The 19,633-nt window shown below is 38.1% G+C and overlaps 2 protein-coding genes across 6 annotated transcripts in view; one reads left to right on the top strand and one right to left on the bottom strand.

The window, feature by feature from the left end:
* The window catches only part of LOC141379408 (uncharacterized), a 45,174-nt gene extending 33,204 nt beyond the window's left edge, over positions 1 to 11,970 (top strand). For 4 of the 5 annotated variants that reach the window (XM_073933598.1, XM_073933601.1, XM_073933599.1 and 1 more), the window contains 3 exons: positions 347 to 454; positions 2,440 to 2,508; positions 8,509 to 9,569. In XM_073933598.1, the coding sequence (XP_073789699.1) occupies positions 347 to 373 (27 nt within the window). In that variant the 3' untranslated portion in view covers positions 374 to 454; positions 2,440 to 2,508; positions 8,509 to 9,569. Of the gene's footprint in view, positions 1 to 346; positions 455 to 2,439; positions 2,509 to 8,508; positions 9,570 to 11,594 lie in introns of those variants that run through there. The other variant, XM_073933600.1, reaches the window with a different exon arrangement.
* Positions 1 to 19,633, bottom strand: part of esco2 (establishment of sister chromatid cohesion N-acetyltransferase 2) — a 365,881-nt gene that overhangs the window by 256,455 nt on the left and 89,793 nt on the right. The gene's annotated exons all lie outside the window — the stretch shown is intronic.

Below are 19,633 nucleotides of genomic sequence, written 5' to 3'. Positions count from 1 at the left end.
CATATACAGGATAGTAAAACAATACACTCAAATTCAGCAAGGTATTGCAAATACAATTACAGCCTCTAGTAATCTAATCTAAATCTGTTTTCTAAATTAGTTTGTACACATGACCTCCATGATTTTTCCTGTTAGTTATAATTTTATTTGATTTTATTTAATTTAATTTGTCTTCACACATGCAATGCGGTGCACTCATTCATGATATTATTTATTTCCTTAAAATAGTTGAAGTTTTGTCAGTAAAACAGATTTGCAGAAGTCTGTTTATTTCTGATTCTGGGATTCTTCTGATGTTTGACACAAATGAGCTGTTTAAAGTTTCTCTCTTTGTTCTGTTTTTTAGCAGACTCAAGCGCATGGAGAACATTAGAAACTGGACACATATACCACATCCACAGTAGACATCTGCAGTGATTTTCATCGCTTGTATTTATTTTCAGAGGAAATGCAGGTAAAAAAACAACAACTATTATTCATCTTAGAGTGTTCTTGATAAGAATTAAAGAATTTTACTTTATTAACACTCCTTGTTACGAGTTTAAGATGTTTCAGTGGGATGCTGTAACATTTAGGTGAGACAGGTGTGATGTGTGCGACAGATCAAGGATGAGGCAGGAATCAATTCTCTGTTTAAACTTTTTTTTTTTACTCAATGGTTTAAACCAGGGGTAACTAATCTCGGTCCTAGAGGGCCGGTGTCCCTCCAGGATTTAGCTCCAACTTGTCTCAACACACCTGCCTGGATTTTTCAAGTATACCTTGCAAGACCTTGATTAGCTTGTTCTGGTGTGTTTGATTAGGGTTGGAGCTAAAATCTGCAGGACACCGGGCCCTCCAGGAACAAGTTTGGTGACCCCTGGTTTAAACAATATGTAACAATAATAAATAGAAAAAGGAAAAAAACATTTACAATTGTTCTCTTTAAATGAAAATAACGAATGCAAGCCAAATCAAAGAAATTAACAAAACAAAACAATCCCTAAATCTAAAGTCAGAACTAGGCAACAAAAATAAATTATAAAAATAAAAACCAAGATCTTTAGTGTACACGACACCCGAACTAAACTAATTAAACTACAAAACTCAAGGTTACACAGGTGGCAAAACACTCAAACTAATCTAACAAAAGTTCATCTAAAGTAAAATAAACCTAAGAATACGGTCATAGGCTCAGTTTAGAATCACACAACATACATCATATTATTTTACTCAAAGCTAATAAAGTTTAATAAGTAAACTTGAATTACCACAGTTACCTGAGATAATAAATCACTACACAGCCTAAGCATGTCAAAACAAATTGCGTGGAGCACAAAAGGTATGCAGAGGCAGAGCGCACACCACACGCTGGTCTCTCTGGGCTTTAAATGCTTGCGGCTTGTCTGTAGATTGACGATGTCGTAATGATGATGGACAGATGCTGAACCAATAAGAAACTTAAGAGTTGAGTAAGAAGCGGAGAGGGTGAGAAAAATAAATACACAAAGAAAAAGAACTAACATCAAACATCACACTTGACTGTGGCTAATAAAATGAGTACACACATCAAATCAAAAATCAGATTTCTTTGTATTTCCATTGCTATAACTGAACTTTAAATAGATTTACATTTAGCAGACACTTTTATCCAAAGCATGAAGATAGCAGAAGCACTTCAGTTCACCAGAAAACAACAAGATGTAGATGCAGTGACAAGTCTTAGTTATTTTAGCAGTGTGTGTATTTGTATTATTATAATTATGAAATAAACAAAAAAGCAGGACAAACAGATAGTTAAAGAATATTAAAGGTTTGCTGTAGGAGTAAGTGCTGCTGAAACAGATCAGATTGTCTTAAAAGTGATTAGAGACTTGGGCTGCATAATATATCGTTTCAGCATTAATATAGCAATTTGCGAATCAGCATAGTCACGTTGCGGGGACCTCAATTTCAAGTAGGGATTATAATTAACCAGGAAATTTGGAGCACATGATTTCATTACAAAGTCTTAACCTAATATAATAGTGTGAAAGATTTTTGATGTGTTTTTAAGGCCTGTAAATAAGATTTCAAGTGAATTTAAACTATTTGGGCTCAAGAATTTATAAGATATAACAAAAAATTATTGTGTTTATTTGTACAGTAAAGACTCCATGATCTGTTATTTTACAGTTGATTATTGAATTCCTGTAGCTCAATACAGAAAACCATAAAGTGCTGTTTATTTCAGTTTTATCATTGTTTTCATCTGTGCTTTAATATATTTTTGGGTAATTTTGTATATATTATGCAGATGCACACAACTACAGAAATCCCAATCAAAGTAAAAGGATGAATTCTTTGCAAAACGTGTTTCTAAAGTTTTCTTGTGAAATTATATTATAATTTAATTTTAATTTAATTATTATAATATAGAAATAGCAGAAAAACTCGATATAGCAATGTCTGTTTTTCCAGTATCGTGCAGCCCTATCAGAGACTCAGCTAGAGTTAAGCAAGTCATTCCAGCAGGACGGCACATTAAAGGTAAAAGTCCTTTCAATTCATTTTGTGCACTTTTAAGCCATAAGCCTGAACTAGTGTGTTCAGTGTGTTCAGGGGTGCAAATAGTGGATAGCTAATGCTTTACAATCATTGGGTCTCATTCACTAAACTTACACATAATTTTATGCATGAAAAAGACGTTTAAAATAGACACATAAATCATGATTAATCAAAAACTTTCTTACTAATATTTGTTCTAAATGAACAAGAACTTATACCACATATACACAATAATCATTTCAAGAGTTCACACTTAGCTCATGATTTATACATAGCTTCTTTGGCCTGCTGTCTTGGGAGAGAGCCCTGAGCTCAAGGGATCCTCGGGCCCAGGGCTCCCCCCTTTCGCAGGACGAGGGGAAATTGAGCTCAGGTCGATCTCAAACTCCCCCGCCACGGTAAGACATTGAAAAAAGTTTTAGGCTTTCTTTATCTATAATAAAGAGCATGTTTGGACAGTGGGAGGAACCCGGGGGAACCCCACGCGGACACGGGGAGATCATGCAAACTCCGCACAGAAATACCAGATGGCCCAGCCAGGACCCAACGCCATTGGTATACTTGCTGTGAGGCAAAAGCGCTAGTCACTGGGCCAATGTGCCGCCCATTCTGGATAAAGGTGGAAGGAGGGGTGGAGGTTTTTTTTTTTTCCAGACGAAGATAGTTGTCGAAAGTAAATGATAATATATATAGTGACTTGGGATCCTTTGATTGGAGGATCATGATTAGCTAATGTGGGCCAGCTGGGTCAATCATGAGCACGTGCTCCTCTCGAAATTAGTTTAAAATTAAAATTCACATATGACGAAAAACAAATCGCTGAAACTGAAAACCCAATCTCCGCAGTGAAAAATGCTGCTGCTTCAGTCGAGGGTAAATTACAGATGCTAGAGAGGCAAATTCTGGATTTAACCAAAAATCTGTAAAATAGAGTAAGAAGGAAGAACATATACGTATCATGGCTTACATAGCGGCTGGCGCTACTTATGCTCAACTTTATTCTGCCTCTCTCAAAGTTACACACTGGGGAATTACTGAAGTATTCCAGGATCCAGCAAGTGGACAAGTTTTTAACGTCACTGAAATTAATATCCCAATCCCTGTTGTCATGGTGACAATGAATGTTGTGTGTGCTTATGAGAAATGGTCGTGCTATCTGAGCCAGGTTTCTCCCAAGGTTTTTTTTTTCCTTCATTTTCGCCCACTGGTGAAGTTTTTTTCCTTGCCACTGTGCTGTAGTAGTGCTGTCGCTTCACAGCAAGGTCGCTGGTTCGAGCCTTGCCTGGGTCAGTTGGCATTTCTGTGTGGAGTTTGTGGGTTCTCCCTGCGTTTGCGTGGGTTTCCTCCAGGTTCTCCGGTTTCCCCCACAGTCCAAAGACATGCGGTACAAGTGAATTGGGTAGGCTAAATTGTCCATAGTGTATGAGTGTGAATGAGTGTGTATGGATGTTTCCCAGAGATGGGTTGCGGCTGGAAGGGCATCCGCTGCGTAAAACATATGCTGGATAAGTTGGCGGTTCATTCCGCTGGGGCGACCCCGGATTAATAAAGGGACTAAGCCGACAAGAAAATGAATGAATAAATTAGTATTATGGTTCTTCTGAGTGTGCCAGTTTAGGTTCAGTTCAACACACGGTTCAGATTTTTTTATTATCATGTTTTCGAAAGTGTCATGTTGGAGGCGTTTACACAGTTTGCTGTTTTAGGGGCGTGTTGCTTCATATGAAAATTAGTTTAAAATTCCCGCCCAATGTAACAATGGGGCAGAGCCAAGAGCTCACCTGCTCTGTGTTTTCAACAGACAGGCAGACTGTGAAAAGTAACAATTGTAAGAGGATTAGCATTCAGCCGCACATGTACGACTCGGACACAGACCAAGCAGAGAGTACACAATCATTTGTGTCTTTGTATAGTTTTACAAAAAACTGTGTGGTAGTTTAAAGTGCTGAGCTTGACTGAGGCACGGCACACCAGACACTCTCTGTGGCGCAGCAGAAACATGAAGTGTCCCGAACATGATTCTAGCATGAACCAGAGTATTATTAGCATAATTCTAGCATGATTCTAGCATGAATTAGAGTACTGTTAGCAAAATTCTAGCATTAATTAACATGTTACTAGCGTGTTTAACGACTTTCACGCTGTCTACAGGTGTACAAAAGTGATGTAAAATTATAGGTTTTGGAATTAAAAAAAAATTCCATACTGACCTCCGGGAAAACTCCCGATAATAGATGTTTGTGTAATTCTCTGGCTCTGGATGACCAAAGTCCTCCACTGCAGCTTGATCCCGCATTCATTTCAAAGGAGAGCTACCATGTACTAAAATGGCGGCTCTATTGACGCATTTCTTCTAATAGACAACAACAGGGTAGGCGACATCTAATGTATTTATCTATGGCATGATTCTAGCATGGATTAGTAGGTTGTTGACATGATTCTAGCATGATTCTGGGAATGTTACTAGCACGTTTCTTGCATGAATTAGCATGTCACATGATTCTAGCATAAATTGGCATGTTACTATTATTCTAGCATGATTCTGGCATGTTGCTAACATGATTCAAGCCTGAATTAGCATGTTGTTAGCATGAATCTAGCATGTTACTAGCACATTTCTAGCATTAATTAGCATGATTCTAGCATGGCTTAGCATGTTGTTAGCATGATTCAAGCCTGAATTAGCATGTTGTTAGCATGATTCGAGTATGAATTGGCATGTTACTAGCATGATTCTAGCATGTTACTAGCATATTTCAAGCATGAATTATTATGTCGTTAGCATGACTCTAGCATGTTACTAGCAAATTTCTAGCATTAATTAGCATGATTCTAGCATGGCTTAGCATGTTGTTAGCATGATTCTGGCATGTTACTAACATGAATTAGCATGTTAGTATGATTCTAGCATGATTTAGCATGTTGTTAGCATGATTCTGGCATGTTACTAGCACGTTTTTAGCATGAATTAGCATGTTACTATTATTCTAGCATGATTCTGGCATGTTGCTAACAGGATTCTAGCCTGAATTAGCGTGTTGTTAGCATGATTCTGGCATGTTACTAGCACATTTCTAGCATAAATTGGCAGGTTGTTAACATGATTCTAGCCTGAATTAGCATGTTGTTAGCATGATTCTGGCTTTTTACTAGCACGTTTCTAGCATGAATTAGCATGTCACTTAGATTCTAGCATGAATTATATCAAAGGAGAAAATTACATTTGTACTTATTTACTTTAAAGGCTCTCTTAGGTAAACTACCATCTTTCTAATTTGCTAACAATTCACATAAGCAACCAATGCACTAGATCTGGTTCCTGTATTATGATTTGATCTTTCTGATGATCAAGTAATATTTGCGTTAGGGGCGACACAATGGCTCAGTAATTAGCACTGTCACCTCACAGTAAAAAGGTCACTGGTTCGAGCCCTGGTCGGGATAGTTGGCATTTCTGTGTGGAGTTTGCATGTTCTCCCCGTGTTGGCGTGGGTTTCCTCCGTGGTGCTCCGGTTTCCCCCACAGTCCAAAGCCATGCGCTATAAGTAAAATGAATTTGGTGTTTGACAGGGTGTGCGCGATGTGTCTGAGAAGCGAGGAGGGATGTGTTGGGGTATGCGACGTATTTGAGGACCGGGAGGGAGACGCGTGATTTACGAGAGATTATCTCTCGCTTGCTGACATCCGGGAGTCCCTGTGCATTTGCAGACTTCCCGCCCTACTCATAATTCCCTCTTCATATAGCCGTATGCCTATTACATATCCATAATTACATAATATAATAATGTGATATAGCCGGGCTCGGATCGTATGACTTTCTCACTACAATCGATCCTCTCCAGAGTTTGTTTCAATCGAGCCGAGACCACCTCATTTAGGCGATCTCGGACCAATTCATTTGGCGTGTATCCGAACGTGATTGCTGGTTTCACATAAGCCAAATGAACCACGCTAATTGGGCAAACGAGACAGGTTCCAAAACAAAAGTCTAAGTGAGAAAACCCCCTTATTGTTTTTATCCATGCCTAATCTGAGATGCACTGAAAGTGATTCATCTTTTATAAATCGTTTGTATTAATGCAACAAGTCCAGAAACTGCAGTGAACATCATGATTTTGGAAATTATTTCTGTTAAAAGGACTAAACAGCGGAGTAGATTTTTCCATCTAAAAGCAGTATTCAATACTTCACCATTTAAAAAGTGGATTAGTATGATTTCTCACTTGATGCTGAAAATCGTCATAACTTTTCCACTATATTATTGTAAGCAGAAAAGACAGAGAAATGGCAACGCACCAGCCTGGCGCAAGGTTTCCGAAGAAATACGCCACAAAATACCCCATAAAAAGGACAATAGTTTATTTACAGCCCAGATTTGTAATCATAATTGGTGGCAGAAACATCAAGGACAGAATGACGGCTCCATAGATGACACTAAGCAATATCACACCCATTCCTTCCCTAGCATTGAGACTGCTCTGTAACGTACAAACACTCTACTGTCAGTACAAATAAAACAACTAATCAATACCAATGAGACACTCATTTAGTTAACAATGCGATAATTAGTTAACAATACAAATAAGTAATGACTTGGCAGTTGGCATTTCTGTGTGGAGTTTGCATGTTCTCCCAGTGTTGGCGTGGGTTTCCTCCGGGTACTCCGGTTTCCCCCACAGTCCAAAGATATGAGCTATATGTGAATTGAATAAACTAAATGTGCCGTAATGTATGAGTGTGTGAATGCGGGAGTGCATGGGTGTTTTTCAGTACTAGATTGTGGGTGCACATATGGGATTTCATACATGGGAGTTTAGTAGGTCTGGAAAATTAAAACACTCTTAATAATACTATTATAATATTAAGTGTACAATTACACTTATTAGCCCTCCTGTTTACTTTTTTCCCCAATTTCTGTTTAATGAAGAGATTTCTTCAACACATTTCTAAACATTATAGTTTTAATAACTCATCTCTAATAACCGATTTATTTTATCTTTGCCATGATGACAGTAAATTATATTTGGCTAGATATTTTTCAAGACACTTCTATACAGCTTAAAGTGACATTTAAAGGCTTAACTAGGTTAATTAGGTTAACTAGGCAGGTTAGGGTAATTAGGCAAGTCATTGTATAACGATGGTTTGTTCTGTAGACTTTCGAAAACAAATAAAGCTTAAAGGGGCTAATAATTTTGACATTAAATTGGATTTAAAAAATTAAAAACTGCTTTTATTGTTGTCGAAATAAAACAAAGAAGACTTTTTCCAGAAGAAAAATATTATCAGACATACCGTGAAAATTTCCTTGCTCTGTTAAACATCATTTGGGAAATATTTAAAAAATAAACAAAAATTAAAAAGGTGGCTAATATTTCTGACTTCAACTGTATGGCCATACACCCAAAGTATTTCACAATCTCTCAACACTCCCACCAGTGTGCAGCATCCACTTTGACGATGTGACAGCAGCCATAGGACATCGGTGCCAGTGCGCTCACCACACACTAGCTATAGGTGGAGTGGAAAAACAGCGATACAGCCAATTCAGTGGATGGGGATGATTGGGAGGCTATAATGGGTAAAGGCCGATTGGGGGAATTTATCCAGCAGTTTGTTACATCCCTACTCTTTACAAAAAGTTTCATACTGACGTCACTGTATCCGTTCGGTCGCCTACTGCGTGTGCTTGAAGTTTGGACTCGCTATTTACTCGCAATTTACATCTTAATCATAAAATACTTCCTTATTTGCTAAGTATTTGTCTCTCCTACTTAGGGTGAACGAACCCTTAATACATTTATACAAACAAAACTGCTTAAAAACGTTCTGTCTTGAGCATCCGCCTGTTGTTTGTAGCTTTAGCCTGCTATCGCCGCTGGTCAGCTAAAGTTACCGACTTCTTTTACCATACCCTTTTGACTTACTGGCCTTGCTCTTTACCCTGTACAATGTCGCTTGTGTCTCTGTCCTTGTGTGCAGGAGAAGCATCGATGGAGGCGTCGGAGCTGGAGCTGGAAGAAGTGGAGTCCCAGATCCGCACGCTTACGGTGAGGCGGACGCGGCTGCGGGAACAACGGGCGTTGCTTGTTGTGCTAAGGCCGCCTCATCATCTAAGGTAAGTGGAAATTACAACCACATCACTCCCTCTACCTCAACCCCGCGTCCTTTTCTGTCCAGGCCCAGCGCACCCGGGGCGCGGCTCGGCCAGGTGTCGTTCACGCCGACACTAGGCTACCACGGCGCCTGGGTGCAGCCGCGTAAGGTGCTTGCCAGATCCTGGGGTAGAACGTCTCCTCCTCCCATGTTCGAGATCTCCACGTAGAACCGCTTCTCCCCTCTCCGCGAGACGGGTCCCGATGTGGCCATCATCAGTGACTCGATCGTTCGTCACGTTCGTGCCGCCTCCTCCAAAGGTAATAAAGTACGTACTTTCAGCTTTCCTGGTGCCCGTGTAAGAAATATTTCTATACAGATTCCAACTATCCTGGGCGCTGCCGAGAGCCCTGGTGCCGTTGTCCTCCATTTGGGGACAAACGACACCGGGCTCCGGCAGTCGGAGATCCTGAAGAAGGACTTCAGGAGCCTGATCGAGACGGTTCGACGCACCTCGCCCGCCACGCAGATCATCGTTTCTGGGCCGCTTCCTACCTACTGCCGAGGAAATGAAAGGTTCAGTAGACTTTTAGCTCTGAATGAATGGCTATTAACATGGTGTAAAGAACAGGGATTGCTCTTTGCTAATAACTGGAATCTTTTCTGGGAGCGTCCTAGGCTTTTCCGTGCTGAGGGCCTGCACCCCAGTCGAGCCGGAGCTGAACTCCTGTCGGACAACATCTCCAGATTACTTCGCACCATCTGACTAGCAGGTAAAAATTCACAAAATTCACATTATAGCCACATAGACTCTTGTTCGTCCCACTTAAACATCAGTAATGCATATCTGGCGAATCCTATAGAGACTGTGTCTGTTCCTCGTATTATTAGATTAAGAAATAAACGTACTGTGTGCTCCAGAAAAAATCTATTAAGAATCAAACCAGAAAAACCGGTAAAAAGTGAAAATACAAATTTCGTAAAGCTTGGTCTCCTAAACATCAGGTCACTTGAACCTAAAGCACTTATCATTAATGAAATAATAACAGAAAACAATCTTAATGCACTCTGTCTCACTGAAACCTGGCTGAAACAAAATGACTATATTAGCTTAAATGAAGCAACTCCTCCAGGATTCTTATATAAACATGAGGCTCGTCAAACTGGTCGTGGTGGTGGAGTTGCATCAATCTTTAGTGATTTTCCTAATGTTAATCAGAGAAACGGACTTATGTTTAGCTCCTTTGAAGTATTAGCACTTAATGTTCAGCTTCCAGATACTATGCAAAAACCTATGTTATCTCTCGCTTTAATCACCATATATAGACCCCCAGGACCCTATGTCAATTTTCTAAAAGAGTTTTCTGATTTTATTTCTGACTTACCAGTTAAAACTGATCAAATTGTAGGTAACTTTAACATTCACATAGATGACGCTAACGATACATTAGGGCTCGCGTTTATGGATTTAATACACTCACTTGGGATAAAGCAAAACGTTGTGGGTCCAACCCATCGCTTAAAGCATACATTAGATCTAATTCTGTCTTATGGAATCGAGGTTATTGACGTAGACATTATATCACAAAGTGATGATATTACAGACCACTACCTCTTACTATATAAGCTGTGTTTACCTGAAATTAGCAAATCCGCTCCAATACTTCGCCCTAGTAGAACTATTGTTCCGTCAACCAAAGATTAATTTATTAATAACTTACCTGATCTCTCTCTATTTCGTAATGCACCCGCAACCTCAAATGATCTTGATGTACACTGTTAGACATTTCAAAGGGTTTTTACAGTAACTTACTGGCAACACTGTTGCCAGTAAGTTACTGTATTTTAGATTTACAGTATACAACTGTAAATCCGTTTACAGCATGTTACCGTAGTGTCTGAAAATGGTTAACTACTGTAAAAACCTAAGTTAACAGTTAGCTACTGTAAACCTTTTAATTTTGTTCTAAATATTTTATAATATAATTTTTATTAATATTATTTTAATACTATAGACCTAAAAAAGACACAATTACAAAATATTAACAAAATAAACACTCTTTATTTAAAACATTGGAGATGCTTAAAACAAGCTTAAAAATGTGTAAAAACATTACATTTCAATCATTCAAAATATTTTATTTTAAGAAAAAAAAAACATTGAAAATGACAAAGCACATTAACATACATGTACAAAACTAATTTAAGTGTCTGACCTGCATATTGTTGAGAAAAAAAAAACCAATTGTACTAAGTACTACTGACATTAAACCAGACACAATTACAAAATATTCCATTTTTTAAAACATTAATAATGCTTAAAGCATTTAAGGAAAATGTGTGAAAATTACATTAAGCAATAAAATCAACACATTAAAAATAAATAAATCACACAAAGCACTAGAACATACATGTACAATAAAAATGTAAACTTCTGAATTGCATATTGTTGGAAAAATAAATATTTGTAACTATTAGCCGACTCAGAAACAACCCAACTTTAAAATATTACTAGTTCTGGTGTCAAATGCTCAACAAGGTCTGAATTCACATGTTCAAATGCAATTCATCTTTATTTCTATTGCACTTTTACAATGTAGATCAATGATGTCAAAGCAGCTTAACATAGAAGTTCTTATAAATTGAAGCTGCTTCAGTCCAGTTTTCAGAATTGAAGCAGTAAATGTCACTGCTGAAAGTCCAAACACTGAAGAGCAAATCCACCGATCCACCAATCGTAGCCAAGTGATCCAGTGGCGACAGTGGCATGGAACAAACTTCACCAACTGACGAAAGTGTAGAATAAAATCCCTTGAGAGATACCAGGCTCAGTTGGGCACGACCAGTTCTCCTCTAGCCAAACTTGTGCAAGGCCGCAGTCTAGGCACCAGAGGCTTGAAAGTTCACCAGCGGGTGGTCAGGCTGGCCCATTGGATCAATGCGGAAACTCATTGATCACGTGTGTCTTTTAGGATTCACTCCTCCATGACCACCACAGCATCTGGTCAGGATTTGGCCCAGTCCAGGATTATGAAGAACTCTGGATAAGGACAAACAGACTAACATAAGCATAGAAGAAGCTTGTTTAAAAAAAATAAATCATATACTGGTTAATTATTTTGAAGCATGGCAGCTAGGTTGGGGTAGTTTTCAGCTGGTACTGAGCAACTGGCTCCTGCTCATAACCTGCTCACTACCATGTTTAAAAGATAACTAACCAGAATGTCCTGTTTATTTTTTTCCCTAACAAGGTTTTACAAAAACATTGTAGCATTTGTGATGGGTTGATTCACTGCAGGACAGATTAGACTATTTGTTTTATGTATTCCTAATAAACTAAAACTGACTGAATACTGATACAATTATTGAGAGTGTCTCACCTAATCCAAGTTCTCAGTTAGCTGGTGAAAGAAGGATAACTCACTGTTGTTCATGGTTGTCATTCTCTTCACTACTTCTCCTGCTATCTTCTGGCTCACTCTGGTTGTTGCTGTGCATTTTGTTTCATCCTCTGGAATTATTTATACAAAAAATTGTATTATTTTATTTATTACAAAATATTTAGGCAACATGAAATGGGGAAAAAGACATTTAATACATAGACAAATGCATGTATCCCAATACTAATTATTGTATTTTGAAATGTCTGACCCATGACAGACCTCAATCTGCTCAAAAATATTATAAACAAAGATGAAAAAAAACCTACTAAATGGTTTAATAAAAAAGGGAAAACGATTTTTTTATTTAGCTAGCAACTAAACATGTGACACATTTTGTATTAAAAGTAACGTTAATATATTGAGAAACAAATAGATGTACAGTACTTACTGTTGTATGAGGTCCAGTTTGCACAGGCAGGCTCCCAGTATTCTATATTGAGACCATAAAAAAGCCAAAAATACAGATAAGAATACCATGCTACAATCCACAACCTCCACACAACTTTTTTTTAAAAATGCTGTTTGTTTCTTCAGACAAAACCTGCTGCTGTGCCAGTGCCATATCTAAACAGAAAAAAATATAATGGTAACAATTATGTTAAACCAAATGTCAAGAGTTGTGATAAAAAAATAATTAGCAAACAATAAATAGCAAAAAGGTGGTTATTAGCATAATGCATAGAGGTAAAATTGGTTTTATATTAGCAGATTCAGACTTCCCCCTTAATAATTTAATTTCATAAAAGTATTATTTGCAAACTCTAAATAGCGAAATCATTTTAGCAGCTAATGACTATCAAAGTACAACATGCTCACGGTCAAATAAACAGTGTTAATGTTGATTTCAAGTCATACTGGCATGCTAATTCTGATCGAATATTCAAAGTAACATGGTAAACAGTATAGAGTCTTCTAAATGAACGAATGTGCGAATATAAAACCAACTTTACCTCTATGCATATTGTAACGTTATAGATTTACGTTAACGTTCTTATAGGTTACGTCGCGATGTTATTTTCTCAAGCTAACGTTATAAGTTACTCTAAACCAGAGAAAAATAAGTTCACAACATCTAATATATATAGTATAAATCAATATAAGTTAAACGTTGCACGTTAAAATGAGTTTGAGTCCAATTCAGTATAAACTTAGCTCAGTTTAGCTAACAGTTAACATTACCATTTTAAGATCGCTTCAGCCAATGTTGCCGAGCAAACAAATGCTAATAGAGGTGCTCAAATCAATGTCGAGTGTTGTCAGCACAGACAGACGCGCTTTTACCTGGATTATTTGTTGGTCTTTCATTCATATTCTTCTGGGGGAAAACACTCTCTGCCGGACCGTTGTCTCGTGCTAAGTGTCCTCCAAAACTGTCTGCATACCTCTGGTTCCCTCCTAAACCAAAACCCGCTGCAACACCGGTTCCTATGTAAATAAATAAAAAGATATGACGAGAACAATGGCTAATAGTCATAAACAGTCTTATTTAAAGTAATAGTAGTGTTAATGTAATAAATTAAATAAAGGTAACATCTTAATAGATGATATATTTCTCAAATGGGCGAAATAACGCCAAGCCAGAGAAAATAATAATAGCCAACTTTATACTTTACTTTGTTCTATTCTCGTCCACAAAACATTCTGTAAAATGAAACACTGCCTCAGCTTACCAGAGTAAAGTTTGTTAAATCCAGTATGTTCTTCAGGCACACTAATAAATTGTCCTCCAGAATTGCTCCAGGGTCCTCAGGCAAAATGTGGTGCAGAGTAGTCGAATCGCCGCAAGGTGGCGTTGAAGCAGTTGTGGAAAATACAGTATAACACACGAATTTTTACAAATACAGTACATCGCTGTATATGTTGTTCGACGTCACACTAAATTCTAGGGATGGGAAGATTAACCGATATGTATCGATACGCGGTCATGCGCGTGCACGATGCGAGTGCATCGGTAGAGCAGCAGAGGATGAATGAAATTTTGGAAGCAAATCGAGATGCATCGGTTTTTGCGAGATGCATCGGTTTTTCCAAGATACAGCTTATATTTTTAATATAGAATGTATTTTTTATTTATTAACAAGTGTTGTCAACCTGTTTTTGGCGCATAATTTAATCGACCTACTTAAAGTAAGCCTTAGCAACGGATTTGCGGATGTGTACACTTACACTACAACTGTATCAGGTGTGCGGATGAAGCTAGTGGTGCGCCCTCAGAAAGCGCGAGAAGCAAAACAAACATTTTATTCCCCACTGAGTTTTAAATCTAAAGTATGGCAACATTATGGATTTAAGGATGGACGACATGACAGGACAGATGCAATTTGCAAAAGTGTGCCGCGCATCTGTAAAATACACGGGCAGTACGACTAATCTGAAATCTCACTTGAAGCGGCGCCACTGTGTTGTTGTGAAAGCTCCATCTTCCAGTGGACCTCTATTCTGCCGCCCTATGCGCGGATATAACTGAGGACGCGCCGGAGTCGCGGACCTCTGTTCTGCCGCCCTATGCGCGGATATAACTGAGGACGCGCCGGAGTCGCGGACCTCTGTTCTGCCGCCCTATGCGCGGATATAACTGAGGACGCGCGTGTGTCGCGGACCTCTATTCTTCCGCCCTATGCGCGGATATAACTGAGGACGTGGGTGTCGCGGACCTCTATTCTGCCACCCTATGTGCGGATATAACTGAGGACAAGCGGGCGCTGATGGAGGTGTCGCGGACATAACTGAGGATGCGGGTGGTAAGGGGGGGTGTAGCGGACGCCGCCCTCTCTATACTTCCGCCCTAGGCGGCCGCCTAGGTCGCCTCTATGGACGTGCCGGCCCTGTTCATCTGCAAAGATATTCAGCCTAGTGTCAAACGAAGGTTTTGAACACCTCCTTCTGTTAATTTTTATTTAATTACAATAATAATAATATTAATAATAATAATGATAAAAATAATGGGCGTCACGGTGGCACAGTGGGTAGTTTGACCACCTCACAGCAAGAAGATTGCTGGTTTGTTATATTTTTATTAGCCTGTTGTTTACAGTGACAGTGATGTTTCAAAGCAGCATAACACTGCTAGTTCACAACCTTAAGTTTTGAATAATCAGTGGCAAAATATATCTTTGTAAAACTTGTTTTCATAGTTGAAAAGTTAAATCACAATTCTTGTTGTGCAATGCTAAACCTTTATGTTGAAAGAGTGCAAATATATATATTTTAATATATATTGCACTTATACATTCTGTTTATCTTGAAAATACTTAAATAATATGTGCTATATGTTCTAAAATGGCCCTCTACTGTAAACTGACACTCTGGCTCTGAGAGAAAAGCCAGTTTGTAAAAAAAGTCTTGGTTTTGCTTGGTTAATAAATAATCAATCAAACTCATTCAATGGCACAGCATCCTCTTTCACATAATCTCATAAACTTGATCTAATTAGTTAGTGCTGAAATATCGCATCGTATCGTGATATGGGTGTGAATCGTATCGTGTCGCATCGCAATATGTCACAAATGTATCGCTAATATATCGGATCGTATTCTTTGTATCGAGATGCGTATCGGATCGGCATTATAGCTTAGATGCCCAACCCTACTAAATTCCCATAATGCAACGGTAAATACAGTTATTTACCGTAAAAGGAATTTGCAGTATTACACTGGGTGAAATACAGTAAATAACTGTGTAATTTACAGAAATGTCTAACAGTGTAGTAACCAGTAGTATGGATGCCTCTTTACTAGCACACTAAATACTGTGGCACCCATCAAATTAAAAAAAGCTAGAGAAATTAAAACTACACCATGGTATAATAGTCATACTCGTGCTCTCAAAACAGCAACCCGCGCCCTGGAACGTAAATGGAAAAAAACTAATTTAGAGGTCTTTAGAATTGCGTACAAAAACAGTATATCCAGCTATAGGAGGGCTCTAAAATCTGCCAGGGCTGAGCACCTGCGCAAACTGATAGAAAATAATCATAACAATCCTAGACTTTTATTTAACACCATCTCTAAATTAACAAATAATCGGTCATCCTTGGAACAAAATGTCCCACCGCAAATTAGTAGTGATGACTTCATGAATTTTTTCAGTGATAAAATAGAAAGCTTTAGACAGAAAATAGGAGATGCTAAACTTTTTGCACCGGCTTATCCTGTAAATCCTGTAATCCTGTAAATATTTTATTGAATCATAATAATAACCTACACTGCTTCATAATCATAGAACAGGTAGAGCTAAAATAAAATTATAAATAGCTCTAAACCAGCTATGTTTATGCTGGACTCAATTCCAACAAAATTACTGAAAGAGCTGCTACCTGCTAAAGGAGAACCTCTTCTTAACATTATCAACTCTTCTTTATCTATAGGCCATGTTCCAAACTCTTACAAGCTAGCTGTTATTAAGCCTATTATTAAGAAACCGCAACTGGACCCCAACAACTTAGCTAACTATAGGCCTATTTCAAATCTTCCATTTATGTCTAAAATACTAGAAAAGTTGTTTCTACTCAATTATGCTCCTTTCTGCAGACAAACAATGTTTTTGAAGTGTTTCAGTCAGGTTTCAGGGCTCACCACAATACAGAAACTGCATTAGTGAAAATAACCAATGATTTACTCTTAGCTGCTGACCGAGGGTGCGTCTCGCTATTAGTTTTACTCGATCTTAGTGCAGCATTTGACACCATTGACCACAATATCCTCATAAATCGCTTAAAGTCTACAGGTGTCCATGGACAGGCTCTACAATGGTTTAAGTCATACTTAACTGACCGCTACCAGTTTGTGAATATTAATGGACAGCCTTCACAAGTCAGCCCAGTAAAGTATGGAGTGTCTCAAGGATCAATTTTAGGCCTTTTGCTGTTTAAAATTAACATGCTACTAATGTCTCCACATTTTTAGAAGACATGGGATCAGCTTTCACTGCTATGCAGATGATACTCAATTATATATTTCAACTAAACCTGACGAGACGTCTGAACTGTCTAAACTAACTGAGTGTATCAAAGACATTAAAGACTGGATGACCAACAGTTTTCTTCTCGTAAACTCCGAAAAAAACAGAATTATTACTTATTGGGCATAAATCTTGTACGCAGATCTCACAACTCAATCTACAATTAGAGGGATACAAAGTTAGCGTTAGCTCTACCATAAAAGATCTCGGTGTCATCTTAGACAGCAAATCTAACTTTTGAAAACCATATATCCCATGTCACAAAAACTGCCTTCTTTCATCTGAGAAATATCGCTAAATTACGAAATATGCTATCCATCTCAGATGCAGAAAAGCTAGTCCATGCTTTTATGACTTTGAGGCTGGATTACTGTAATGCTCTGTTTGCTGGCTGCCCAGCATCCTCTATAAGCAAACTTTAATTAGTACAAAATGTAGCAGCCAGAGTTCTGACCAGGTCTAGAAAATATGATCATATCACTCCAATTTTATCCTCCTTACACTGGCTGCCTGTTAAGTTTCAAATTGAATTTAAAATATTACTTCTCACCTATAAAGCCCTAAATAATCTAGCTCCTGTTTATCTAACCAACCTTCTGTCTCGCTACAATCCAGCTCGCTCTTTAAGATCTCAAAACTCAGGGCTTCTGGTACACTGTAAAAAAAATCCCAGTAAAAAAAACGTAAAAATACAGAAAAAAACTGTTAGAATAAAAGATGTAGATAAACTGTTAAAAAACAGTAGTTTTCTGTTTTACAGTTACAGGTTATTACTGTAATTATACATGTTATAACTGTAATTAAACGAGTTATTTATGTAATTATACAAGTTATTATGGTAGTTATACAGGTTATTACTGTAATTATACATGTTATTACTTTAATTATACAAGTTATTTATGTAAATATACACATTATTATGGTAGTTATACAGGTTATTACTGTAATTATACATGTTATTACTTTAATTATACAAGTTATATATGTAATTACACAAGTTATTATGGTAGTTATACAGATTATTACCATACTTATACATGTTATCACTTATGGCAAAATACACTCGGGCCAGTTCCGGCTAGAATGTCGCCTGCCGGAGACTTACCACTCGGCCCGACTCCGGCTGCCGTACTCAGCCTGTGGACTAACTGCCCGATTCCGGCCCGAATCAATCGGGCCAGATGCGGTGGCCGTAAGCGAGCCGACGCTGCCGCATCCGCGCCGGAATCGGCCAGAGTGAAATGTGCGCTGCGGCCCGGAGCTGGCGCGACTAAGTATTTATATACCTTATAAAACCTTTCGGTATTACATTAATACTTGATATAACAACCATTTCAATTTATATAACAGCAAACGCAGGCTATAATGTAAACAGAAAGTATAGGCACTGTGTTTAACCTTTGAATAAAATGCAAACTGCATACATATTGTAAGAATTGAAATATTACAAATATTTTTGATGTCTTTGACAATTCAAAACATGAGCTGAAAACAGGGCCAATGGACTCCACAACCCACCAGGGGGAATGCGGGAAAAACCAGTTCCTGCTGCATTTGCATCTGAGTATGCTGAAACTCAGCTTCATCCCCCCAACTCACGCATATGGTCATTTCAATGTTTGAATGTTCTAGATCAGTGGTTCTCAAACTGTGGTACGTGTACCACTAGTGGTACGCGGGTTTCCTTCTAGTGGTACGTGGAGAAATGAAATATGTCATGTACATGCTACATACATTTCAAAATTTATCAAAAATGATGTATATAATATGCCATATATGACATATAGCCTATATTTCTGAGGTAATCTGCCACATCTTTTAACTGTGCAGAGTTGTAGCTGCTTTTCTGGGCCTACTACACTACTGTAATTCAATACTGCTCATTTTGGTGGTACTTGGAGAAACAATTTTTTTCTGAGGTGGTACTTGATGAAAAAAGTTTGAGAACCACTGTTCTAGATTAACCAAACTGACTTTAACTATCATGTTTGATATTATTTGAAATGTCTCAGTGCGATTGGTACAATGGTCACATTCTCTCAGAAACAGACATAATTAAAACAATAAATATATAACTTCAGGCATCTTTTGAACCACTGTGAAGGGTGTGACTTTTCCAAGTGTGAAAGCTCTTTTGTTATACACACGCCCCCTTCCTTGAGGGAATTCTTGGATTATTTAAGGTAAGGTCTGAGAAAGGTCCAGGGCAATTCTGCCTACCCAGATCAGCCCATAACATGGAGCCTAGGCTCCACGTTATGTAAAATTTACATGTTATGTAAAAGGTCAGGTATGCATCTTTTCATCTTGGATTTATCTTTGATAATTTGATGTTTTGTATTGATCATTTATGAATTGACTGATTGAATTGGCATAATACATTTACCTGACTAATAAATTGTAATGTTTGACCATATTTTGCTCACTCTGTAATTATTAATTCAAGTAGATTACGCTGTATCCTTGTTTCCGCACGTCTTGCGTCAGGTCAGTAGACGGACTAAAATCCAATTGAGATGGAGCATTGGGCACACTAATTGTGTTTTAGCGATCCGGCTGACTCTTGATATTGATTCATGTGTACTTAGGTGGAAAGGGCGATAACTTCC

The sequence above is a fragment of the Danio rerio genome, chromosome 20 (genome assembly GCF_049306965.1).
Source record: "Danio rerio strain Tuebingen ecotype United States chromosome 20, GRCz12tu, whole genome shotgun sequence".
Lineage (NCBI taxonomy): Eukaryota > Metazoa > Chordata > Actinopteri > Cypriniformes > Danionidae > Danio > Danio rerio.
Note: the sequence above shows the minus strand (reverse complement) of the source record. Positions and strands in the feature narration are given on the sequence as shown.